This window comes from Manis javanica, chromosome 15, assembly GCF_040802235.1.
Source record: "Manis javanica isolate MJ-LG chromosome 15, MJ_LKY, whole genome shotgun sequence".
Taxonomy (NCBI): Eukaryota; Metazoa; Chordata; class Mammalia; order Pholidota; family Manidae; genus Manis; species Manis javanica.
This window is the reverse complement of record NC_133170.1, coordinates 56,239,733-56,266,937: the sequence shown is the minus strand read 5'-3', so window position 1 is coordinate 56,266,937 and position 27,205 is coordinate 56,239,733. Positions and strand designations below refer to the sequence as shown.

The window sequence follows — 27,205 nt, the reverse complement described above, 5'->3', positions numbered from 1 at the left end:
TCAGAAATAATATACAAAACAATTATGTCATATCTAAGCAAAATGTCAAGAGAACATAGTTGACATAGGTATTAATTACAGAATCTTCATCTGTTCTCAGTATTGTGGCACAGTAACAATTATTCTGTTAATTCATTTACATAATGGAGGGATGTTAGAGTAAATTTTTGCTACTTTCTTGCTAGAAAAAGGAATATGAGATCAAAATCCATGCAGTCATCAAAATTAAACACATGGAAAGTAAACCAGACTAGGAAAAAATATTCTCAATTACATATATCTGACAAAGGACTTGCTCTAAAATATCTAAAGAATTCTTTAAAGTTTAATAAGAACTACAAAGCCACAGCAATCAAAACAATTTGGTACTGGCACAAGAACAGACCCATAGATCAATGGAACTGAATAGAGTGTCCAGATATAAACCCACACATATATGGCCAATTAATATATGATAAAGGAGCCATGGATAAACAATGGGGAAACAACGGCCTCTTCAACAACTAGTGTTGGGAAAACTGGACAGTTACATGTAAGAGAATGAAACTGGATTATTGTCTAATTCCATACACAAAAGTAAACTCAAAATGGATCAAAGACCTGAATGTAAGTCGTGAAACCATAAAACTCTTAGAAGAAAACATAGGCAAAAATCTCTTGAATATAAACATGAGCAACTTTTTTCTGAACACATCTCCCTGGGCAAGGGAAACAAAAGCAAAAATGGAACTGTATCAAAGTAAAAAGCTTCTGTAGAGCAAAGGACACCATCAGCAGAACAAAAAGGCATCCTATAGTATGGGAGAATATATTCATAAACAGCATATCCAACAAGGGTATGCAAGACATATGCACCCCTATGTTTACTGCAGCACTATTTACAATAGCCAAGATATGGAAGCAACCTAAGTGTCTATCAGATGATGAATGGATAAAGAAGTGGTGGTAAATATATACAATGGAATACTATTCAGCCATAAGAACCCTCCCATTTGCAACAACATGGATGGAGCAAAAGCGTATTATGCTCAGAGAAATAAGCCAGGTAGAGAAAGACAAGTACCATATGATTTCTCTCATTTGTGGAGTATAACAACAAAGCAAAACTGAAGGAACAAAACAGCAGCAGACTCACAGACTCCAAAAAGGGATTAGCAGTTACCAAAGGGAAGGGTTTAGGGAGGATGGGTGGAGAGGGAGGGAGAAGGGGATCAAGTGGCATAATTAGCGCTCACAATATAGGTAGGTCACAGGGAAGGCAGTACAGCACAGAGAAGACAAGTAATGACTCTATAGCTTCTTACTGAGCTGATGGGCATTGACTGCAATGGGATGGGGGAGACTTGATAGTATGGGTTAATGTTGAAACCACAACATTGCTCATGTGAAACCTTCGTAAGATTGTATATCAATTATACTTTAATTTAAAAAAAGATTGTATACCTTAATTTTTAAAAAAAGATTAGTAAGAAGAAAAACACAATTTCTTAAAAATGAGCAAAAGATTTCAACAGACACTTCACAAAAAGTATATGAATGGCCAAACAGCACATGAAGAGTTGCTCAACATCACCTTTATTGGGAATGCAAATTAAACCACAGTGATATACTGCTATAGGATACAATCAAAGGCCAAGGTTAAAAAGACTGACAACACTAAGTGATAATGAGGATGCACAGCAACTGCATTTCTCAACCACTGCTGGCAGGAGGATAAATCAGAACAACTACTTTAAAGAACAATGTGGTGATCTCATATGAAATTGAAGACACACTAACCATACAACTCAGCAATTCTAATCCTAGATATTTATCCAAGAGAAATAAAACTTGCCCACACCAAGATTTGTACATCAATATTCATAGCAACTGAAATGTCCATCAACACTTGAAAGAATTAACAAACTGCTACTTGGCCATAAAATGGCATTCTGCTCAGTAATAAAAAGAATCAAGCTAATACATACAACATAGATGAATGTCAAAAACAATACAGTAAGTGAAAGGGGATCAACATAATTGGAGCACATCCTCTATGTGGTGCACCTTCTGTAAGAACTGCATGCTTTACATAGAGTAACAATACTATAATGTGCCATATACATCAATGAACATACTGCACATGACTAATGACTACATTTATTAAATAGTATGAAAAGTGTAACTAACCTACAGTGACAAGGAGCAGATCAGCAGTGACTTAGGGGCTATGGGAGGAGGGAGTGAAGGCAAAGAGGCATAAGGGAGTTTTATAGGGTGATGTAAATATTCTCTATCTTGATTGTGGTGGTGATGGATACATGGGTATACAATTTTATCAAAAAGAATCGAACTGTACACTAAAAATTGGTATACTTTTATTGTGTGAAAATAATACTTAAGGTATTTTAAAAACCAATAAATTGTTTTCTTAGTCTTCAATCCACCAGAAACAAAAACTGGTTCAGAATACACTGTCCCATGCATCATGACTTTAAAGTTCACTTCTACTTCTCATTTCCCTCAAATAGATATCCCCTAAAATACAAATCAGTGGTCAAATAATTTCTTCAGTAGCTACATTTCTTCCAACTATAATATATTTGCTAGAACTTAATAAATATAGCATCCCCAAGAAGAGTCTGTGTATGTGTGCGTGTGCATGCATTTGTGTCTATTATTTGCTATTTCACGTGCCCTTGACATTCAGCTCTAGGCTCAGAAAACTTAAAAGTTCATAAATTATTTAGTTAAAAGACAATCAAACAGAAAATATGAGAACTTTTGAGATGAATTCATGAAAATTAAGTTCTACCCACCCATTTGCCAAAGTGGTGGCTTCTCTCATTTGAGCAATTAATCTATTAACTAAATCAGCTTTCCTCTGATTGTAGGCAGCCAAAGACTGCTGCACTGACACAGGAACCATCTTCTCAAACAGATCTAAAATTAGGAATGAAAATTTCAATCAAATTTTAAGAAAAAAATTCAAACTGTAAAGTAACCATATTTCCTTTCCAATAGTCATGTTAAAAGTCTACAAATATTCAGAGATCAAAACTAAATCACTATTGGAAGTATGATGAAGAGAAATTTTAAATCACTGTATTCACAGGCAATAACAATGAAGGCTTTTTCTTTGAACTTAATTTTCTTTAACTTTTTAAGATGTGTTTGCCACTGAGTTTAAAGGATCTTTGGTAAAAGAAGATTTACACGTAAAAAAACACCTTTCATTTGCTGAATAAATTGCTGAATGGGCCACAGTAACATGGTTGGATTTCCAGCTCCAGGACTTCTAGTTCTGCAACCTTGGGCAAGTTACTCCTCTGTGCATCAGGATCCTCCTCAGTCAAATGCCGATAACAGTCCATTTATCATGGAGTTGTTATAAATAATAAAGTTAATATTTGTATCGTGCTTAAAAAGAGCCCCTGGCACATGGTAAACACTTTGTTTGCTAAATAGACATGTAAAACAATCACTTTTTCCCAATAACTTAGACTACTATCCTCCAATCTCATTTAGAAGCTACCATAGGTTGCATGTATCTACAATATTATTAACATCTATGTGATACAACCATGACTCCAGGAGTTAGTACCTTTAAAGGCATAGGTATGTATGTTTATTTTTAATGACAGAATCATAAATAAAATAAGAAGTGTTAATAAAATAACAAGTGCTTGTTTAGTCTTTATCATTACTCAGTTTCAAGGTTTAAACCCTGTTGTATACTTTACATGTGCTTTACCACCATTTATTTTCCATCTTAAAATTTCACTATAATACAATGCTTAACTTTTATTCTCATACTCATTTTGAACAACATGAATGCAAATTATATTCAAAGCCTCAACACTAATTGTGATTTTAAAACAGATTAAATTAATCATAAAAAAGATGAGTAAAATTAAAGTGTATCTGAATACTTGACATACCAGTGAATTTCTGGCTGATGGGTACATTGACCGGGGTAGATTTCACAAGTGTGGCTTTGCCAATAGGGTCTAGATCTTTAAGATCTGGAACTCGGTCATGATAAATGAAATCATTATCCTTCTTTGCTGCAGTAAGGGCACGGTTGATTTTGTCAGAAAAATCCTTCACATTGACATATTCATCATAACGAGATGCCACTGTTTTAATCAATTCTGCTGCATGCTAAAAAGAAAATGTTCAAAAAAAAGAAAAAAGCTTTTCTTTCTCAAACATTCAAGCATTGGTGTTTTTAAAAAATATTTATAAATTTGATGACTTGAATTTCCAGCAATATGGGTCAAGAGAATAACCTAGAAATCTGCATTATCACAAAATACCAAAAATGAAGAATAATATATAGCAGACATCCCTTTAAACACGAGTGAATTACCAAGAAAGTAGAAGAAATCCATGGGCCATTAAGTATAAACTGACATTGAGGAAGGCTGGCTGTCGCATATTTCTGTAACCTAAAGGACTAGTAATTAAAATACATTAAAAGCCTTCAAGAAGACCCAAGAAAGGGATCCTGGAATTATCAGACAGAGAACTGAGAAATATCCACCACCCCCTCACATGAAGGCAGAAGCAAGCCTCAAAGAGTAGATCAGAGAAAAATTACCCAGCACCAAAGGAAGTCAACAAATACAAGCATACATTTTATTTTTTAGAAAAGTTGAGTTTCTTTTCTCCTGAAAAAGCTGATTAATCTGAAATTCCTAAACGACACTTGCAAAGTACCTTCTAATGTCTAGACCATATTTAAAATTCCTTAAAGTCCATTTCCTACTTTATGCTTACCAATACTCAAAATAAAAAAGAACTCACTTAACAGCCCTCGCCCCTGCTGTGAAGTAGCCCCAGACAGCCCAGAAAGTTTCTGACAACCCCAATGCTAACAGTATGGATTCAACTGCATAGAAGGTACTCTGCTGTTTCCAACATCTATTTATATACATTACCACTGTCCTGCTCAAGTTGTGGAATTACATGCCCCAATTTAGACACAGACTAGGCCACAAACTGAACACTGCACATGCTTTCTGGAGCATTGTAATTAATTTAGAATACATTAAAATAAACATGGATAAATAAAAGAGAATTGAATGCAGATTTTGTGTGGATTTTTATAGATAAAATATGAGGCTTCAAAGAAAACTGAGTAGGTGAAGCCTAAAGATAAGAGCAATCACTTGTCTCTGTTGATGGGGACAATGAGTAGGGTGAGTGGGAAAGGTTTTTATGAGCAAACTTGGGAATCTCACTTAAAAAAAAAAAAAGGGAGATACAAGTTGCTTATATATTTATTCCCAAAAGACTCACCTGTAACCTTGCAATCTCTTCACCAAATCTCTTCAGCTGTTTTACCAGGATAGACTGGTGGTATTCAGCATTGGCCTGCATAATACAGTGCTTTGCAGCCAAGACAGGGAACACCTCCTGGAAATAAAAATACTGACCAGGGGAGAGTCCAACCACACAACCACCACAGACAACATGGAATGCAGGAAGAAAAAGGAAAAGGAGACAGAAATTAGAATCACCCAATTAATGGCTTAGAGGTAGTTAGTTATTAGGTGTAAACAGAGAAGACCACATGATTTTGCATGAATTGAATTCAATGAATTCAATGTTTTTCCTCTAATTAAGGTTTTTTTAAATACTGTTAACTGAAGCCAATTAAGTTTTTACAATTCTCTTCAACAGAGCCATGAAGTCAACATTTTGTTTACCAAAGAGAAAAAAGAAAGCATGCATTAGAAAGAAAAGTGGAGTAGACATTCCAAGCACAGAGGAACTCCAAGCACAGAGTTTGGGAAACTCTTATGAACCCTTACCCAGCCCTTAGAGGCAACTGAACCACCATTATTCACATATACTAATGAAATTGCTTTATAGTTGACTGTTTCATCATGTTCAAAAGACAAAAGACAGCAAATTAAGTTCCCACTTAAATTCATATCCTAAGAGACTTCTTAATAAAGATGGTTTTTAGCCATATAAAAATCATTTAGTAAGAACACTAACATTTCAGTATCATATACTCAAAAACACAGAACAGATAAATGAAATAAGTTAATAACTATTATGATAAAGTGTATTATTTTACCCTAATTTATTTTGAAAAAATTCCAGTCAAAATTATTTTTAGAAGATCCAAAAACATGAACAAGAACAGCCGTTCTACTGGTAGGAAAAGCTCTTCCAAAATGTCAAATCCTACCCTGCAAGCTCATTTTTAGGAAGTACATGACATATAAAAATCAAGAAATATACTAGACAATCACTGTCTAGACAAAAAAATTAAAGAATCAAAAACTGGATCACTACCTTGCATGCTTCCCTGTCCCAGTGAATAATGTCCTATTTTGCAGCTATTCCAGTTTTATGATTATAATATGAAAATACCTTTTAAAATTTATTAGTAAAAAGGCAAAAATAAAAGACATCTAAATCTCAAACAGCACTTAATTGTCGGTTCTCAAGGTGAGGCTGGAGCAACTTGGTACTTAAACAGGACATTTTCAAGGAATACCAGAAATGCTGCAGAGGTAGTTCACAAGCCTTTGTAGGCGACATTCTTCTTTCCATGACAGAACCGAACTAATGACTCAACAGGATGTACTGGTGCCCTGTGCAGCTGAACATGAGGTCTTTCAGATGAAAAACGGTGAGAGGAGATACCAAGTCTCTTTTTAAGAGAAACAGTAATACCCAAGAGTCCTGGGCAAATTTCTACTAATCTCTTGGTGTATTTTCAATCTCCAGGAAGCTTCACATTAATGTTCATTTTCTGACTAATGTATATTGTTGATGTACTTATATGCTCTTTTACTTCATCACAAAAGTGTCTGCAATTTCATAATTTACAAAGATTCCTGAACTGATAAATCAATAAATTCCCCTACAAAAAAAAATATGTAACAATTATATGCTATCATACAGATGAAACCAATTCCTTGAACATTTCTGAAAGAATAGTTGAAACTTATGTTTCACTCAATCTGTAAATTTCCTTCTCTAACCATTCCAAATTTACTTTTAGTCTAATCATCTGCTTTGTCACTTACAAATGATGATCATAGTCTTTTCAAATCCCACTTCAGAAAAGCTTACGTTAAAACAAGTAATACTTCCTGTGATATGTGGTTTAAGATGGTGGCCTTCCTTAGCTGTCCAATAGCAGACCAATTTTCTATCCCTGTTGGCAAAACTTAATTCTAATCAAAGTATTGGATGAATCTGTTAAGTTTTCTTTTCCTTTTGTCTTTATGACTGTTTTTGCGCTTTAAGACTCATCTTTAAGAAAACAGGACAGTAATTAAAAGTGTGAAAAATCAACATGCTCAAGTATTCATGCTTTTACCAAATCACCAATGATTCAGGTACACAATGCCTTGAGATTTGATAAAATTATTGGAAACAAATGTCCAAAAATTTCCAGAAAGAGTTTTAGCTTGGAAAAACAAGTTTAGTAAAGAATAGAGGCAAAGGTATCCCCTCAATAGAACAGAATTTTTCATGCATCTTAAACAGAAAACTATTTCTACAAATATATTCTTCAAATCCCTCTCTTAAAATCTCAAATTTCTTTATAAAACATAATTTTTTTCAACTTGTTCCTTGTCCACAACAATGTCCAAATACTTCACATGCAAAATAAGTAAGTGTTCACACAAATAATAACTGACCTTGGGGAGAGTATCTTTGTATTGACACTGTTTAAAAGCATCACCGAAATAATCTGCAGCCTGATTAGCCAATTTAACTATGATGGCATCTTTCATTTTATCTGGAATAAAATATTAAATTGACCGTTATAATAAAATAAATATAATCTGATATATCATAAGCCAGTATAGACACTGAGATCCTAGTTTTGTACATTTATCTACAAAAATTCTCATTGATGAAATCAATTCCTCTGCATAAAATTTAATTCCAAAGGCAAATACAAAGAGTCAGAAAACAGATTAATGGTTGCGGGGCTGGGGAAGGAAATATGGAGTGACTTCCAGAGGGTATGGGATTTCTTTTCAGGGTGATGAAATGTTCTGAAATTAGGAAGCAGTGATGGTTGCAAAACTCTAACTAAAAACAGAAGAATCTATACTTTTAAATGGTGAATTTTATTGCATAGGAATTTTATCTCAATAAAGCTGTTATTTTAAAAGGAGTAATTATCCCAGTTCCAATCACTTCCATATGAGGATTGCTTCCTTATTTCCAATTTCCCTGCACTTCCATATTCAGCCCACAGTCCCACCCATCATACTAACTTGTAAGTAATAACATGTATAACATACATGACTTGTAAGAACTGTTCTTATTTCTTTATTCACAGGGCCAGGACTCTCTGCAATGGCTCCTTCCTGTCACTTAGGTCTGGTTCAAAGGAGACTGCCTCAGAGAAACTCTTCTTGACTAATGAATCTAAGATTAGTGTGACTTCCCTACACCTTACCCCATAGCCAGCCACCAGTCATTATCACATATCTTGTCTTATTTTCTTTACAGCAGTTGACTCTCTATAAAATTACCTTGACTACTTAATGTCTTGCTTATCACCTCCTCACACTGAAATGTAAGCTTCTTGAAAATAAGCTCTATTTATCTAGAGCCTAGAACAGTGACTGGCACACCAATAGTACTTGCTGAATGAATGAACTGTTGACATATTACAAACCTACATAAATACTATTCTGGAGTTCAGTGTTTTAAGATAACAGCTAATCTCCATTTCATAAAGGACTTCAAAATCAGCCTACATTCTTAAATGTGCATTTGTACCACTCTAAGTTCAGAAAAGGAAGCCTGAAAATTTCAAACAATCTTTGTAATCAAGTTCAAAGAGGAAAGCTCCACATTGAACATATTACATTCCAGTGACCTTCTTATTTTAAAAGCCTATCACTTCTTTTTCATATGCAATAAAACAGAAGACAAATCAGAATTACCTCTTGTGGCTTTTAAAAAAAATACTTCTTGGGCCTGTGCAAGCATGATCAGACTGAGGGTCCCAACAGTATCCGGAGATATATCCACAGTAGGTTCTCGATTTAAGGCAGATAAAACTGTCTCTTTAATATGTAAAAAGGCACCACTAGCAAACTAGAGAAAGGAAAAAAAAGGATTTCTTTAAAATCTACAGGAACTCAGTAAGACTTAAATTTCCAATTACACACAACTCATTTCAAATGTTAACTCCGATGAGCAGTAAGTATATTTTAACTTCTATAGTGCACAAAATGGTTTTAACACATCTGACCTACAATATAAGGGTGTTTTTCTAAAATGCTATAAAGTAACAGGAGATTTAATAACTATTAAAAGTAAATTGCAGCAAAAATCTAAGTAAGTTAATGAAACTAACTGGTTAGGCTTATTTTTAGATATATTTCCTCAAGACTAACTTAAGAATTGACACAGGGATAAAACATTATTAAAATGCTGTTTGAGTCCCAAACAAATTCATCTCTCAAATAATTAAACACCCCATACTGAGGTGAAATCTCACACCATGCAGATGCCTAGCCCTCTGAGGAGCATGGTGACCACCCACTACCAGGGGTCCCTATTTGGCTTTTAGAGCTCCCTGATGAAATGTTCCCCATCTAATTTTTCTTCCCAACTATACTTTGCTGAGGTTAATGCTAACATAACTGCTTTTATGAAATAAATGACCCTGGGGAAAAGAAATTCTGGGATTAAAAGGTGTTGTGAGTTATACAGAGAAGCTACCCAGAGATAACTCAGGGTTATCTGTATTAAAGTGAACATGTTTTCTGCAGTCATGAAGCATCTATCACAAAACTCTAGAATACCTGCAAGGCGTGATCAGCTGATCTTGTTCAGTAAACTAACAGAATCACAGACTAAAACAGCAAGGGATGTAGACTCTCATTCACAAATATGGAACTGGAGGCCTACAGAGGTAGAACTTACCCAAGGGCACATGGCTTTTTGCTGGCAAGCAGCCTAGACAAGGATCTAGGTCTTCTATACCACCAGTTCTCTTTCCATCACACTAGGTAACTCACAGAATAGAATGTGTCCTCAAAAATTCAGAATGCCCTCTAAGAAACCACATGCCAACTAACTGCATTATAGCTAATAGAAAACTAAATAAAATTTTACTTTTCACATTTTAAAATATATGCCTTTTATGGCCTCAAAAAGAAAAGTTAAATGCATCATGTCTGTCATCTGTGCCCATCCACAACTGTATAGCAAACCATAATTTGGAGAACACGGCTTGCCTAAAGTATGTTTTCCTCTCAGCTTCTTAGAACATCATTCCTCACCCCTCCCCTAAAATCAAACAATGGGAAAAATCAGACCCCCACCTCTGAGACAAGCAAATTCCAGAGCCATGGGAGACAGTGGAAGAACCATTTGGAATTCCATAAAATTTGGAATCAGAACACCTGAAAACCCAATGGATCACTTTATGAACATTTCTGACCTTTAGCCTCCTTGTCTGTAAAATGAGAATGACATTCTAAAACATGCATCACAAGATTTACCTGAGAATTAAATAATATACATGAATAGAAGAATCTATACTTTTAAATGGTGAATTTTATTGCATAGGAATTTTATCTCAATAAAGCTGTTATTCATAAATCATAATAAAGCTGTAAATCATAAATATAAAACCTGAAAACACAGCTACAGATGCTATCACTTAATAGTACTTAACTGCTCTCTAAGTTGAAACCAAAAAAAAGCTGAGTAAATAATATATTGTCACAAAATAATTTGCCATATTAGTAAATGACAGTATCTAAAATCTAAATTTAGCTAACTTAAGAACATTACATATCTGACATTTAAATATGACCTCTCCACAAGTCTCAGTTAAAATTTTCTTGCCCAGAGGTCTTAATTTTTGTGATACTGGTGAAATTTTGGGTGTGCCCATTCTAAGAAAAAAATATATAATGTATACATTTTTTTAATGTGGTCATTTATTTAAAAGGGATTTACCAAGGATTTAATCTCAAATACTTAATCATTTTTTTTCTCCCAAAATTCACTGAGCCTTTATGTGCCAGGCACTGTGCTAGGTGCTGGGTATACAAACAGAGCTGGTCTATAGGTAAGCATACCTAAAGGCTTCAAAAATATGAATCAATTCATTTAGAAGTATGTTACTTTTCAGGAAAGCATCTGTGTGTAAAGAAACATCTATAAATCTAAAAGCAAATTATCTTAAATTTAATCCAATTCAGTGTTGATCATTATGTAGTAACTACTTGTTCTGCATACCTGGTAATGCTTAGCAGCGATTTTCAATCCTTCATCATTATCCAGGTTCTGTTCTGCTGCAATCTGGCTAGCTAAGGCTGCACAATTGAACAACACACAGCTCTTTTCATATCCTAAGCTTGCAAGAGCTGTAAAAAATCGAGAAGGAAAAATGTATCAGATTATTTTTTGTAAAGAAAATGAATATTTCAAAGAGAAATACTATGACCTCTATCCCACTGATTCTCACAAAAACAAGTTTCCAGACCTGCTTTCTCACCCATAATATACCCCCATATTTCCAGCTGCCAGGCCAGGCATTTATTTCCACAACAGTCCCATCACTTAAAACTCCAAAGATCAGTGAATTATTCTTTCCTTTCCTCTACATCCACATTGCTATTAGTGAGGTTCAAACTAAAAAAATCATCCTAATGTCATTTCTCACTTAAATTCAAATAAATTCTTTCCATTTTCCATCACCTCTCTCAAAATTATATCTTCCCACCACATTTACAACAATTCCTCACTATTGCAAACCTAAGCCAAAGCAAGTACTCTTAGCTGGCCTTGCTGCCTTATGCCAATACATCTCTCAGAAGGCTAGCAGACTATTTGGTTAAAATATAACTCTGATCAAGCATCTATACACCTCACATCCACTGGGATAACTACTATCAAAAAGTGGAAAACAGCAATTGTTGGCAGGCATATGGAGAAACAGGAACTGCAGTGCACTATCGGTAAGAAAGTAAAATGTTGCAGCCACTGTGGAAAACAATATAGCAGCACTTCAAAAAATTAGACATAAAATTACTGTATGATCCAACCATTATACATCTAGGTATATACCCAAAATAACTGAAAGCAGGGTCTCAAAGAGATATTTGTACACCCATACCCATAGCAGTATTATTCATAATAGCCAAAATGCAGAAACAACCCAAGTGTCTGGCCTAAACATGTAAGGGAATATTATTCAGCCTTAAAAAGGAAGGAAATCCTGTCAGATTCTACATGTATGAACCTTGGGGACATAACGTTAACTGAAATAAGCCAGTCACAGAAAGAAACCATATGATCACATTCATGTAAGGTAACTAAGGCACTCACATTCAGCCAAATAGAAATAGACTGGTGGTTACTGGGAACTGGGGGAAGAATGAAAAGGGGAGCTGTTGTTTAGCAGATGTAGTGTTTCAGTTTTATAAGTTCAAGAAGTTCTGAAGATCTGTTTCAACAATGTGAATATGTTCAACATTACTGAATTGTACACCTAAACTGGTTAAGATAGTAAATGTTATGCTCTGTGTTTTTACCGCAATTAAAAAAAAAAAAAAGACAAATTCAATCACAGTGACATTCAGGGTCTTATACATAATGCACCAGGCAAGAAGCACCAAACAAAATAATCGGAAGGCTCCCTACAAAAAAACACTCAACAACTCACCTAGGAGAATAAGAACACTACAGGTACATGTCTGTGCCACAGAGCAGTGCCATAAAGTGAAACCCTCCTTGTTATAGCATCCTAGTAGTCTCCCTTGTAATACTGGCCAGTTTTCACTTTGCCTCCCACCCAGTTCTAGGCCCTTCACCCAGAAGAGAGGCAGACATATGCACCAGCTACTCTAACCTGCTTCCTTAAATAAATACATGAAAAATCTAAAATAACCAGTATGTGAGCAGAGCTTGCAGCAAAACGGAAACTAAGGTGAACTGAAGATTGAGCCCAGAGTAAGCAAAGACAATCTCAATAACATAAAACAATATTTCAAAGATCCTAATTAGAATCCTTAAAAACTCAAAAATGACAGATCCACAAACAAAAATAGGGTGCTATTAAAAAAGAACAATCTGTGAACTTAAAAAATTCTGGATTAAAAACAACTGCAAAAGGTTTAACAAAACAACAAGTTACACATGGGCAGCCAATAAAGTCAAAGAAATGAAAAACCTAAGAGTTATGAGTAGCTCAGAACAGCTCAAACATATGACTAATAAAGCATTCCAAAGAGAAAAGAGAAAAAAAGTGAAGTGGAAATTATCAAAGAAATATAAAAAAATTCCCCAGGGCTAAAAGGACATACAAGTCTTCAAACTGAAAGGACCAGTGATAAAGAATGAAAGCCAACTGCATCGTTGGAGGTTTCTAACTATGAAGGACAGACAAAATTGTAAAAATCATCCCAAGAAAAAAAAAAAAACAGGTCACCTACAAAACGACAAAAAACAGACTTGTCATCAGTAACACTAGACAGTAAAAGGCTCAAGTTCTGAAGAAACGTAACTCTAATGAATTCAACAAATACATATTACAGCCAGTACATGGCTGAAAAAAAGAAAGCAAGGGAAAAAATGGGAGGCAATAATGTCAGGGAGGTAAAAAAGAGTCAGCCAACTTATGCTATAAAACTCTTTGCTTTTACTCTAAGTGACGTAGGAGTCAAAAGTTTTGAGCAGAGAATCACTGAGTCCATATTGTGGAAAACAGGCCATAGAGAAGCAACACGGATGGAAGCAGACTTGACAGGCAGCTGCTGCAGGAAGGTGCAGAGAGGTGCAGTGAGGTGGCTCTGACCAGACGGCAGCGGCAGAGGTGCGAAGAAGTGATTGGGCTTCGAATATATTTTTAAATGAAAATCTGATAGGATTTATGGATGAATTAAATGAACGTGGGGAATGAAGTGAAATAGTGTCAAGAATGACTCCTAGGGATTCAGAAATTGACCTTTACACAGAAAAGTTACTTAAGAATGTATTCCAGCAAAAGAGGAAGACACAATATCCAGAAACAATGGCTCTAACCTAAGGGAGAAGTCACAGTCCAGGATGGCAGTTATGCAGCAGCTTTAGATAGCAAACAGCGCAGATTCAAACAAGAAAACACAAGAAGCCATAGGAGAGAAGAGTCTCTCAAGAAAGGTAAATAAATAGTAACACTGAGAGTTTGGAAAATCTTCAGAATGTGATAAAAGCACAGGATGTGTATGTTGGTGGAGCAATTAAAACTTCTACACACACACACACACACACACACACACACACACACAGAACAGTACAAGAAAGTCATAGTCTAAAATATGAAGTAACTGATCCACTATATGAAAATCAGTGGGTTTCAAGAAGAATGAAATATGAAACAGACATATACAAGATATATATCCCCAGGTATTATATTTTCCATAAACATTATCACACCAGGCTGTAGACCGTCGTTTTATTTTGATAATTTCTCACGTATAAGAGATTTTATGAAAACTTTTTCTTGTAATTATACCCTTTTTTATTTCTTCTATCATATCTAATCTAAAAATCAGTATTTTTAAAAATAAACATCCAATTCTCTTTTCTTCAGAGCTGTTATTTTTATTTCAAATTCCAGAGAAATTTCTACCCAGATCTAACACAGAAAAGTGAGAACTCAACTCTCTATAGAAAGGAATATCCAACAGGTCAAAGCAAGTTATAAATCTCAGAGTCAATTCTCAATTCCTACCCTTCCTTCTGACAGGTAGTCAGCAGATCCAGTCAGTTTCACCTCTAAAATGTCTCTCAAATCCGTACTTTCTCCTCTGATCCACACACACTACCACTTCTAACCTCATTCTCTCTCATTTTCAGTATCCTAAATAGTCTGTTTCCCTCTAGTCTCTGGAGTTAAGCTTTCTGGAGTCATAACCAACTTCACCAAATCCTTGCCATATGATCTTTGAAAGCCACTTAATCTTCCCAAACCAGTTTGCTCAATTAGTATTCTGAGGCTTGGCTACTGAGGACTTCACTAAGATAATTCACTAAGATACATGTAAAGCCCTTCCCGGGTGGCTTGATGGAATAAGTACTTAGTAAATGTTAGCTATTAACATATGAGAGAAGAATACAAGTTCATAGTATATTTGGAACTCTTCACAATCTACTTTCCAATGTCTTTGCCCTCCACAATCCCCAAATGAACCTATGATTTCAAATCTTAACAATAATTATATTAAAATGTATTGTATGTGATTTACATGGTATGATATTGCTATGCAATATTATATAGTATATATGCAGATAGTTACATATATTAATATTATTCATGGCAGCTAGTATTATTGGACACTGCTATAAGGACTCTGCATGTATTCACTCAGTCCACACAAGCACCCAGTGAGATAAAGAGTATCACAGTACTAGTCCCTATTTCACAGATGAGAAAATTTAACACACACAGAGATCAACTTGCCAAGCTGGTAGATCAAAAAGCATTCACTCTTCTGACCTTTGGTTATAATGCTGTACCTGTACTGTTATTTTCTACCTGAAAAAAAACAAATTCATGTGTCAAGCCCTAACTCAAACATTGCTTGCTTTCAACAGGCAGAATTAACTTCTTCCTCATCTATGCTCCCTTACATTTGTTCATAAACTGATATATCCTTCAGACATAACAAATGTCTTACTCATTTTTATAACTAGGACAGTGCCTGGCAAGGCATAGGCTCTCTACATATATTTTTTAATTGCATTAGAAGTTGAAGTTAAAAAGAAAAGAAAACGAAGAAACTTTTATTATTTACAAAGAGTCAATAGGAGACCAATTTCAAAAACCTAAAACAGTAAAAAGTGTTCAGACCAAGTTTTCTATTTTTATTAAAAAATTACATACCCAATTTTACAGATCCTCCAAAAAGTGAACCCTTATCAAAAGCATCCTTCCAGGTGAATGTCAAGCAGATCTTGATAAAAAAGAAAATAGAAAATGATGTTACCTTCCCAGATCTCACTAAAATTAAGTCACTTTTGAAGAAAAATTCACAATGAGGAAAGAGACTAAAGCTACAACTTACCTAAAACATTTTTATCAAACCAACCAACCCCTTTTCCTTTTCCTGAACCATAAAATTTCCTAAAGTAAAATACTGGCACTAGGATATTTCAAATGGTCATTCTGCCTCAGAATTGTACATATATCATTGTCTTCTCCAGAAAACACTGTCTTAAATCATCTTTACAAACACACATGGCTTGAACAGAACAGGCACTTAATAAATAACTGTCAAATAAGCCAAGAGAAGAAAAGTTAGTGCCACAGGTTTCCCAGAAGACAAAATTAACAACTATTCCAGGATGACAAAAGGAGGAAAATGGTTACCTTTTGGGGGATGGGATGAGATAATACTTTGTTTCTTGATTTGGGTGGTGGTTATATATGTATATGCACTTTGTAAAGACTCAAGCTATACACACAACATATTCACTTTTTTGTATGTATGTTATACATGAATAAAAAGCTTTCTTTATTAAAAAACTGCATCTCACACTGCTTGTGTAGTACTCCACATACGAAGGTTAAAAAGAACTTAGCCTCTTTCAAATTGTGTATTGCAATCCAACACAAAAGTTCTTTTAACTCTGGATTAGAGAAATTTTGAATATACACAAAACTAGAGAGAATAATAATGAATCCCTATTTAAATAAATCCCCATTTAGCCTCCTATCTTTCTTGATTTATTTATCCTCCCACTTTCCCTGCCCATCTCCACTTCCTCCAACACACACACACACACACACTTTTTTCCCTAGGGTATTTTAAAGTAAATCTCAGTGCATTATTTCACATGTAAACCTTTTTTTTCAATTTCCTTTTTTTCATTTTTTACTGAGGTACATACAATAAAATGCAGAAATCTTAGTGTGCAGCTTGATCAATTTTGATATGTGTATACCCTTATGTAACCATCACCCAGATCAAGGTATCAAATCACTTGTAAAAACTTTAGTACAAGAATATTTAAAATATTTTTCATTAACTATTTTAAAATTTAGAAATGCTATACAAATCAAAAACTTTTAACAAGTCTCCCAAACAAAACTGTAAGAAATCGACATTTTTAGTATCTAGCCTTTAAAAGATAGTAAAGCTGACATTCTTACAGTGTTAACACCTATTTGTAACAGCACTTGCAACTTTATGTGTAAGTACAACTTGTACCAATAATTTTTAAAGCATATAAACTGCGACTAATACTTCCTGAATTAGTTTCCTTCTTAATTCTGTAAAAGCCAAAGGGAAGGATACTGTGGATTGTATTGATCAGTGAATAGATACTGATATAAATGCAGGAAAAAAAATATGAAGTCCAATGTTCTCCATGAGCCAGAAGTGACTGAGGAATGACATGAACAAAATTCTAGGAGACTCTTCAAAAAGACATAAGATTCATATCAGATGGGCTTAAAATCTTCCAATTTGTATAAAAAAGTCTCATAAAAGACTAAAAATAGTGAAAAGGCACAATTTATTTTAATAAAATGCTACCATGGGTGGAAGGAAATGGGTGATTTGCTATTATCATATAACTTTGAAACAAATTAAACTTGACTTACCTGATTTTCAGAAAATGGGAATTTGGGTTCAATGGAACAAATCTGATCATAGTATCTAAAAAACAGCAAAATTAAAAATTACCAAAGCTAAATATTATACACACTTCTGTAAACACAACTGGTTTAAGAATATACTAAAATTATTCATGCTTACTTGGAGTGGCCCACAAATAAAATTTAAGCAGCCACTTCAGTTAATTAACATAGTCTCTTAACATGTATACAGGAGCTAAAATGCATACAATTTCAAAAACTGTGAACAAAAAACTCACACTCACACCAAAGAAAAATATTTATGAACTATTACTGACTTAAAGCAAACTAACCTCTGCCCAGGAAACCAGTGTATTTAATATAGTATGTCTCATTAAGGTAACTTTATATCCATCAGGCAAACTACTGTCTCTGGTAAACTACTAATTAAAAACAGGTTTACTAACTTTCAAAAATGTTTTGGGCATGTCCACCTCTGTCCATTCCCACCCTTGCCACACTGTTCATCAAAGCTACCACCCTCCCTTTAAAGCAGATTAATCCAAGTTTCCTAGCCTATCTCCCTGTCTCCTGTTGTCCTTTCTCATTCTTTTCTATCTATTCTCCACAAAGCAGCCAGAAAGATCATTAGTCTTCCCTTTCAGCAGGCTGCAGCAGGCTGACCTTTGAACCTGGGGTGGGTCTCTAACCAGTCCTCCTTCCCTTACAACCTGCCCCCACCCCTTCATCCGGGCTATCTTTCCAATGGTTATTTCAGAGGCCAAGTCTTCAGGGGGAGGGGCAACATGTTTGAGACCAAGTTTTGATAGCCATGGCCATGAGTTTCATTACAAACAGACTTTAAGCAGTTAAGTAAATACATTGAAGATAATGGAAGCCAGGTTTCTAACTATCAGAGAAAGGAGTTACAAATATGGGAAGAAAGGAGGTTAGAATAAACTCTGTTGCTTTGGATTGGAAGTGGAGAGATATCAGTGTGAACTGATTTTTTTAAATCAGTTTGGAGAGATACATAAACAGGTATAAATATGTGTGTGTATATTTCCTAAGTGTATAATATGCTGAGAGGGCCTAGAAGCATTCACACCTCCCCAGCAATAAGTACACCTACTGCCCAGATAAATAATGGTCTGCATTAAAAGGAGCCAAAGCTCCCCAAGAGCAATAGCTGATTCCACAGCTGAAACTGAGAAAATTGAAGACTAAAACCTAAAACATCTTCCTATGCCAGAAAGTAAAGAAAGTACTAAAAAAAATAATGAGGATATGTCAAAAGAGCACAGTAACTAGCTTTGACTCCCACTAGCCAACTCCAGAATAATTTATATGAAATAAAGAACTCATAACCAATTAAGGAAAATAAGAACATTCTGGAGATTATAAATGAATAGATGAATAGGGAAGTCTACCCTACTCTCCAATGACAAACAAATTTAGAAGAAATGAAGGACTTAGAAAAACCACCAAAGGGCACCTTTCAGAGTATAACATCTGACTTAGGTAAGATCCACCAATAGATGCTAAAAGACAAAAGTTTGATGTAAACGGGATATTACAAAGTCTCAAAGTATCTCCCCACAAAATACTAATTAGTACAACATACTTACTTTATAAATTGTAAGGTCAAGAAACCTGGCAGACACCCCCATAACCAAATGGTAAAAGTTAAACGTTACCAGCATGAAACAAATCAACATCTAGCTCTTCCGGGTACACATGAAAAAGAACACAGCATCACTTTTGTGTTACTACTGCCCCAAAAATGCAAAGATCACAAAAAGTATGAAATAAACCCTTACAGAGGGGCATTCTACAAAGTAACTAGCCTATACTCTTCAAAATGTCAAGTCATGAAAGATAAGGGAAAACAGAAACTGTTTCCAAACTGAAGGAGACTAAAGAGAAAATTAAATTCAATGCTGGATTAAATCCTTCAGCTGTGAACTCCAGGAAGAATAAGCAAAATCCTAATGAGTTATATGGATTAAATGGTAATAATGTTACCCCGGTTTTAAAAAAGATGCTGTGGTTATCTAGGAGTATTCTTGTACTAAGGAAATAAACTCTGAAGTATTAAGTGCTCAAAACCTTTAATGGATTTCCTTTACATTTAAAATTACACCCAAAAATTCTGACAAGGTCTGGCATTTCCTGGCCATTACTCAACTCTCCAGCCTCATCTCAGAATATTCACTGCACATTCTAGTCATTGAATTCTCTGTTCTCTCCTGGCCTAGTGTCTTCACCCATTTTTAACACTGTACCTAGAAACCTTTCCCACCACAACTTCCCACTTTTCTTGTCTAGGTTGACATGTCACAAAGAAGCCTTTCCTTATTCATTCATTCAACAAATATATACTGTTTACTGTGCACCGAACAGTTCTAGGATTCAACAGTTATAGGAATTCAACAATAAATGAACATTTAAAAATTTGTATACTTGTAAAAGCTTGCTTAAGAGGGGAAGACAAGATAAATAAGTAAAAATAGAGTACATAGTGGTAAGTGCTGTGGAGAAAAACAAAGATGTAAGAGAGATAAAGTGTGGGGAGGGGGGAGTGAGGTGAGAAGATGTAACTAAATAATTAACAGACAGTCATTTAACTACATAAAAGTAAAAGGTAAGAAGGCTTAAAATACTGTGAATAATAGAGTATGCATGAAGGAGGTGCTGGAATGGGCCAAGCAAACATGTGAGATATAAGCATTACCAATAAGGGAAGATGAACTGCATGCCTAAATGTCCGTGCCATAGCAAGAAGGCCAGCATGGAGCAAGCACGGGAGAAAATAGGAGATGAAACCAAAGAAGGAATGATGCCTTGAGTCTAACCGTATGACTTTTGGCTTCCACTATATACAGTATGATGGGGAACCATCAGAGGGTTTGGATTGAAAGAAATAACATGACTAATCTATTTTCAGAGTTGGTCCATCGTTTTATTGCTAGCCCCAAACAAATGAGTCGATAAAATGAGAAGCTTTTAAAAAGTAACTTTTTTTCTTATCTCTGAAAAGTAAAACCTAAGATTTCTCTGTTTTGAGAATAAGCAGCAGCTACCAAAGAACCCGCCCGGGAGGAAAGAACAGCAAGTAAGAGGTAACAGTGTGCCTAAGGGTGTGCATGGCACTGCAAGGGGGCCAATATGGCTATGAAGCAGCAGGGACCAACAAACCTTTTCTGAAAAGGGCTGCTGCAGGCTTTGCCAAGCAAAAGGCAAAATCACGAACCATATATAGGTACTATTATTATACCTATTATACCAAGAATTATAAAGGTATAATCTAATGAGAGAAAATGCCTGTTTGCCCTGGACCCTTTTTCCCTGAGTTGGGCCATCTCAAGATGGTGGGCACACTAAGTACACAGTGACAACTGCCATTAGCTGGAATGTTCTCCAAAGGAAGAGTATATAGTCTGGTGGAGATGGGCCCAGAGGAGGGGAGGTGGGTAATAGCCAACGTGGTCAGTTTCACTCTCTGCCTCAGTGACACCCAAATTCTAGCATGCCCTTCTCTCCTCCCAGAGCCCAGCCATCTCAACTTGGGCAACTGGCACAACTGGCTGGAGGCAAGGCGATCTACTGAGTCACCAATTCCCAGTCTAAGAGTCTACCATTTGGTGCCAAGCTATTGGCAAACACGGTACTGATGTGTAGGTGGCCCCAGAATGAGCCCTGGGCAGCAGGGAGGCCTGGCTACTGGCCAGAGAGGTGGGCACTTGGAATAAAGAGAAGGAAGGGGCAGAACAGAATGCCCCAGCTAGATCTAATCCAGTAGAGTGCTGCCCCTGGACCATAGAAATATAGGTAGCTGGGGAGAACTTCATTTGCTGACCTTTGCTCTAAGTAAGCAAGGAAGTAGTAGATGAAGCCACTTGGTTTGCAAATGATGAGAAAAAAGAGAAAGACTAAACAGAGTGTACTAAATTTTTTATACCCACTTTCTTCAGGCCAAAGCTTTTGGGGTCAACTCTTAAAACTTGAGTTATGTGAGGAAAGTTATTTACATCCTATATTTAAATGACTAGAAACTATGTGACGTTATCCTCCAAGTAAAACAGCTCTCTTAGGACAGGTTATGCAATCTGATGTATTAGGGGAGGGCACTCACTGGAAATCAACAATGTGGATTAAATACCAACAAATATGGAGTAAATGGAATAAACTCCAACAGAGACCATGCTTTTCAAAAGAAAGAAAGCAGCCATTGCTAACTGCAGTTTGCACAGAGAAAATGCTGTTCCTCCAGTACCAAATGAGCCACTACTTATAATTCTACCACACATACTTTCAGAGTCAAGCCTAGATCTCAGGTACCAAAATTCTCTAGAGAGGGAACACAAGCAGAAAGAAGAAAATCTACTACACCCTTCTCTTTATCACTTAAATATGCCTTACTTTATCAGCAGATTCTAACCCAGGATAAAACTCTAACAAAGCAGATGTAGACTGTAAATTTTCCAAAAGTAGGAAGATGGAAAGCCAGTATGCTATGCCAGAGTTGCCCCCTGCCCAAAAGAGTGCACTGTGGGAAATAATGCTGCACAGAATCTGTACCTTTGAAGATTTTACTTTAGAAGTAAAAAAAAAATTTATCAACTATAAAATCCTAAACATACTTAAGAAGGTATGATGCCATCAGAGCTCAGGCTATAAGTCAGACATCTAACTCTGAGTCTGAATCGCAACTCCACTAATTCAATTGTGTGACTATGTGCAAGTCATTCAACCTCTCTAAACCCTTCCTAATGTGAGCACAATACCTCATTTAAACATGAGGAACAAATGATAACAATATATACTAAATGCTTAAAATAGCACCTGGACACATAGTACATTGGATAAATGGTAGCTACAGATTATTTTTTGCAAATATTCAGAAGTGCTTTTATGTTCTCCAATATTTCATAAAGCTAGATTACTTTGAAGCAAATATAAAATCACTCAACTTTTAAAATCTCCTGGAAAAAAAAAAACCTAGGAAATACATTTCTTTGAATATACCAAAGGTAGGCATAGGACAAATTCCATTAAAAATTGTAGTTTTAAAAAAGTCTTTTTAGGGGGAATGTGGGAAGTTCAAGAATGATGAATCCACATTAGCCAAAGTGATACTGCAATGCAAATTCACAATACAGCTCCAGTCACTATTTAGAGCTGTGCAACTTCCCAGCCATCAATCAAGGAAGAGAAAGGAGATTGAAGAGCTGGGCCAGGTAGTGGTCAGTTAACAGAACCTTCTTGAACCTTATTTTCACACAGTTTTCTCCACCTAATTTGTCACATGAAGAATCATAAATGACGCATTGTTGAAGCTGAGTATAGCAGAAAGTAACTAGTTAAGGAATCAAGAGGTCAGCATCTTGGTCTAACTCTGTCACAAAGTTAGCAGTAGGGGTTTAAACCTCCCTTATGCAGAAGATTCTCACAGATTCTTAAGAATACACAGACCAAAGATAGTCCTAACAAGGTATTTCATTTACTGCACATTAGAAAAGTCAGAACACAGTAAAACAGATCAGATTTTAAATCTTTCTTTAAATTCTCATGTTTATTCATCTACGCAGAATAAAATTAGTGAGCCAAATTAAGGTATGGCAACTGCAGTCTTAGTAAAGGTGTTCTGTCATGTTAATGACTTTTGGACCCCCACCCAAGGGTAGGGGCTGGAGTTTGAATCAGCCAATAGCCAATAATTTAGTCAATCATGACTACACAATGAAGCCCTCACAAAAAACCCTAAGAAGCACTTATCACACTGTCTTGGATCCTGCTTCTCAGTAGGAAAGAGTTTATACACTTGGGAAACCGAACGCCTTCACATGCCACCTAGCCAGGCCCCAAGCTCCACAAAGAGAGAAGCTCCTTTCTTTTGGACCTTGCCCTATGTCTCTCTTCATCTAGCTGTTGTATCCTTTATTAAACTGGTAAACCTAAGTGTTCCTGAATTCTGTGAGCCACTGAAGCACATTAATCAAATCTAAGGGGGAGGTTATGGGAACCTCCAATCTGTAGCCAGTAGGTCAGAAACACAGGGAACAGCTTGGGGCTTTGAACCTGTGTCTGGAGTTGGGGGGTGCAGGGGGTGGAGTACAGTCTTGTAACATGGAGCCCTTACCCTGGGAAATCTGGTGCTGTCTCCAGGTAGTTAGTGTCAGAATTGAGTTCTCTAACACCCTGCTGGTGTTGAGAATTGCTTGGTGTTGTGTGGGAGGGTAAGACACCCTCACACTCACTCACACGCACATTGAAATTGGATCCCGGAACCCAAAAGGAGTTACACTACTGTTACACTGCTGTATACTATTACTGCAGTGTAGAAGTAACTATTACTGTTGTGTAGGGGGAAAAAAATCACCACTGGATATAATGACTATCTGGACCTTGAGAACAAGGACACTGGTTTTACAGAGCAGACAGGAAGGAGCCTAAATCCAACAACTTCAGAGAACCACTCTACCAGTCCTAGACTACTAGAACTACCTACCAATTTTTTACACAGAAATAAAATCGTAATTTAATTCACTGTTAACTTGAGATCAACTACATGCAGCTGAATCCAAGCCTAATGCAGGGGCCATGCTAAAAACAGATTATAAGACTGTGTACACCACTGTTGTGGTTGTTGATATCCCCAACCTCCATTCCCCCTATTAAATTTCAGAAAACTGACAACTGGGCATTTTCATGGAAGGAAACCCTAAGTTTCCTCTCTAAAGAAACTAAGTGCCACAAAAGACACATATGCTGATATCTGGAGTTCTGTCCAAAAAAATAGCTGGGTTCCCATCTGATAACCCTAGAGTTCCAACATTTACCAAGGCTTTTCTAATTAATTTTTCATTAATGCCACTTTATAAAAGATAACATTCCTTCTCAGTATCATACACATAAATATATATCTTAAATTTTAATAGCACATCTACAAGTTAGTAATAATGAAAAGGAAGTCCATCACTAGACCCTACAGGGAGCTGTGTATCAACACTTGCCAAGATAGCTTCTATTAGGAATTAGCTGAAACCCACTTTTTTAGAAATGTTATTTAAAATGTTAAGGTAAAAATACATAAATTAATGTTCAGTTTACACAATTACCCAAACATAATTAATAAAAAGATATTCTGCTTAATAGAATGAACATCTCAAAACTGATTTTTACAGGATATAGAATCAAAGAGCTTTCGTACACAACTCCATTATAAAATTTAATAGACTGTAGTATCTCTATTAGCTTACCCTAACCCCACTAGAAGAGCAAAAAGTGAAAAAATGTAGCTGTTCAATGTCCTAAGAGAGGATAACACAAAGGTAACTAAAGAAACATGGTAAATTTCAGAGACTATCTATGCAACAGCCGTGGACCCTAAGAACAGTTCTCACATTTAAGCCTGGGAAAAGAATAAAGGAATCCACTATTTTCTCCTCTTCTGGTCTTAAACCCAAGCTCCAACTGTCTTATCTCTAAGATTTCAAGCTCCCTAAGGGTTGGGAACACATCTAATCTACTCAACAAGATTGTTATTACAGTGTTCATTATACCACACCCATGCTTTTTAAATACCACTAATGGAACATCCTCACTGAATGATTTCAGTCTACATAAAAATTGCTTTGGAGATTTTTTTTAATTATGTTAATTCTAAAGGATGGCTAAGTATTCCTAAATTAAGTGAAAAAATGCTCATACTAAGTACCAAACTAATGATCTTTGCAACTATTAAAGGTAACAGTCTTACCTTTAAAACTGCCACTCTCTGAACTATGGATTCAGTATCCTCATTTCCTTCCCTAGTCCATACTAACACTGTTTTGATCCATGAGAGATGGAGAAGTTAAGCCATCAGAGTGACTCAGACAAGGGCAATCAGTCCATTTCCCACCATCATTAATGGGCACAAGCCAACCCAATCAGAGGCCTCTCCCATGGACTTTCGCCAGAGATAAGGAGAAAGGCACTCTTCTTATGTAAGCTCCTGAGAGCTACAGACCACTGTGATTACAGTGGAGCCGCCAGTGGCCCTCTCCCAGTACAGAAACAAAACTCACCTAAGAAGGAATCATCATGGAGGCAAGATGACCTCTAGTGACACCTAAAGCTAAGGAAACAATATTCCTAGACCCTTCAGTTCCTGGAATAAGCTAGTTTAACCTGGGCTTCTACTTGCATGCTAACACATCTGTGTTTATCCTGTGAAATAAGGAAAACCTATCACACACAAGGAAGGAGATCATTAACAAGGTAGGTGAAATTTTTTAACTAGAAAGTAAAATGTTCTGCCACCCTAACTGTAATGAACCGCAAAAAAAAACTCACTACAGCATGAGCTCAATAAACATTTGCTAACAAATTTACTCCATTAAGTAAAGAATGGAGTAACCCTGCTTAAGAACAAACTTATCTTAAGCAACCTACCTAGAACGTTCTGTCATGTCACTCAAGTTTAATGTCAAATAATTACAGGTCCTAACCTTTGGAATTCTTCATATGTCATTTGATAATGATGAACTTAGGAAGATGGCTCATTTCGGGTGGACAATGTAATAACAAACGTTTTTGTTCCAGTGTCCCAATTCTCCCACTTCCCTCAACAACAAAATCTAAATCTTGCCAACAAAGTTTTGAGGTGATGTAAAACGGGGAAAGGGTTGAAGCGAGTCTCAGAGACCCCAAAACAGTGAATGAAACTAGTTCTGGATTAATGTGGCTGGAAAGGTCGGTGCGTGTCACGCCGTTGCCCCCAGGCATCCCCTCTGCCGAGGCCGACGGACCAAAGGCTGGAGCGAGCCGGCAGGACACGGACGCAGGGCGGGCGTCAGCCCTTGGGCCTCTCCCGCTCACCAGGAAGGTATGCGGGCCACACCTGCGCGGCCGGGGCCGGGCGGAAGGGCCAGAGCGGGGGAGGGAGGGGCGGCGGGCTGCAGACCTCCCCCGCCCGGCCCAAGCCCACCTCAGAAGCGTCTCAAGGGCGCCCTCGTGCTTGTCCAACGGGCGGCCCAGCGCGGCGCGGCGCAGCTTGCTGAGCTCCTCCGCCGCGCGGCAGTACTGGGCCTGCTCCTCGCCACCGCTCGGGTACATCTGCTGGATGAACTTCACCAGCGGCTTGGCCAGGTCCACCTCCGAGGTCTTTTTCAGCTGCACCGAGATGAACGTCGCCATGGCAAGCGCCTCAACCGCCTTTCGGGCCCAACAGACGGCTTTACAGCTGAAGGGCCGACGCGGGCGGCAGACCGGGCTGGCGGACGGGCGGACCAACGGGCTGACGGACGTGCTCGCCGGCGCTTCGGGTCCGGCCACTTCCGGGAGGCCTTGCGCAGGCGCACTTGCCGTGCCGCCCGCGGTCACGTGATGCAGTCGGGGCGGTGGCTCCTCTCACCTGGGTCCAGATCAGCCTCCGCTGTGTGGTCAGGTCTTGGCTATCGCAGCTGGTGGTAACTTGCCATTCCTCGGGGCGCCGCGCCTGTGGGCAGAGCGCTTTCATGAAAAAGTAACTATTCCTCCACTCGAACAACTCGATGAAGCACTCCCGTTGCAGCCACCCACTAGTTTGCGGTGACCTTACCAGTCTCAGGCGTATTGCGACCTAGCAGGCGGCTGTGTGCACTACTGAGTACACAGTGAACC

General features: G+C 37.0%; 1 protein-coding gene across 4 annotated transcripts in view; it reads right to left on the bottom strand.

Annotated features, from left to right (window-relative positions):
* The window catches only part of PDCD6IP (programmed cell death 6 interacting protein), a 54,593-nt gene extending 27,646 nt beyond the window's left edge, over nt 1–26,947 (bottom strand). Inside the window, exons 1-9 of one of the 4 annotated variants that reach the window (XM_017648560.3) lie at nt 26,532–26,947; nt 17,585–17,639; nt 15,863–15,932; nt 11,233–11,360; nt 8,919–9,072; nt 7,653–7,753; nt 5,284–5,415; nt 3,921–4,143; nt 2,799–2,922 (exon numbers count right to left, since the gene is read on the bottom strand). In XM_017648560.3, coding sequence (XP_017504049.1) covers nt 2,799–2,922; nt 3,921–4,143; nt 5,284–5,415; nt 7,653–7,753; nt 8,919–9,072; nt 11,233–11,360; nt 15,863–15,932; nt 17,585–17,639; nt 26,532–26,740 — 1,196 coding nt within the window. In that variant the 5' untranslated portion in view covers nt 26,741–26,947. The remainder of the gene's footprint in view (nt 1–2,798; nt 2,923–3,920; nt 4,144–5,283; nt 5,416–7,652; nt 7,754–8,918; nt 9,073–11,232; nt 11,361–15,862; nt 15,933–17,584; nt 17,640–26,531) is intronic. The other 3 variants (XM_017648562.3, XM_017648561.3, XM_073223558.1) reach the window with 3 other exon arrangements.
* Between the last annotated feature and the right edge of the window lie 258 nt (nt 26,948–27,205).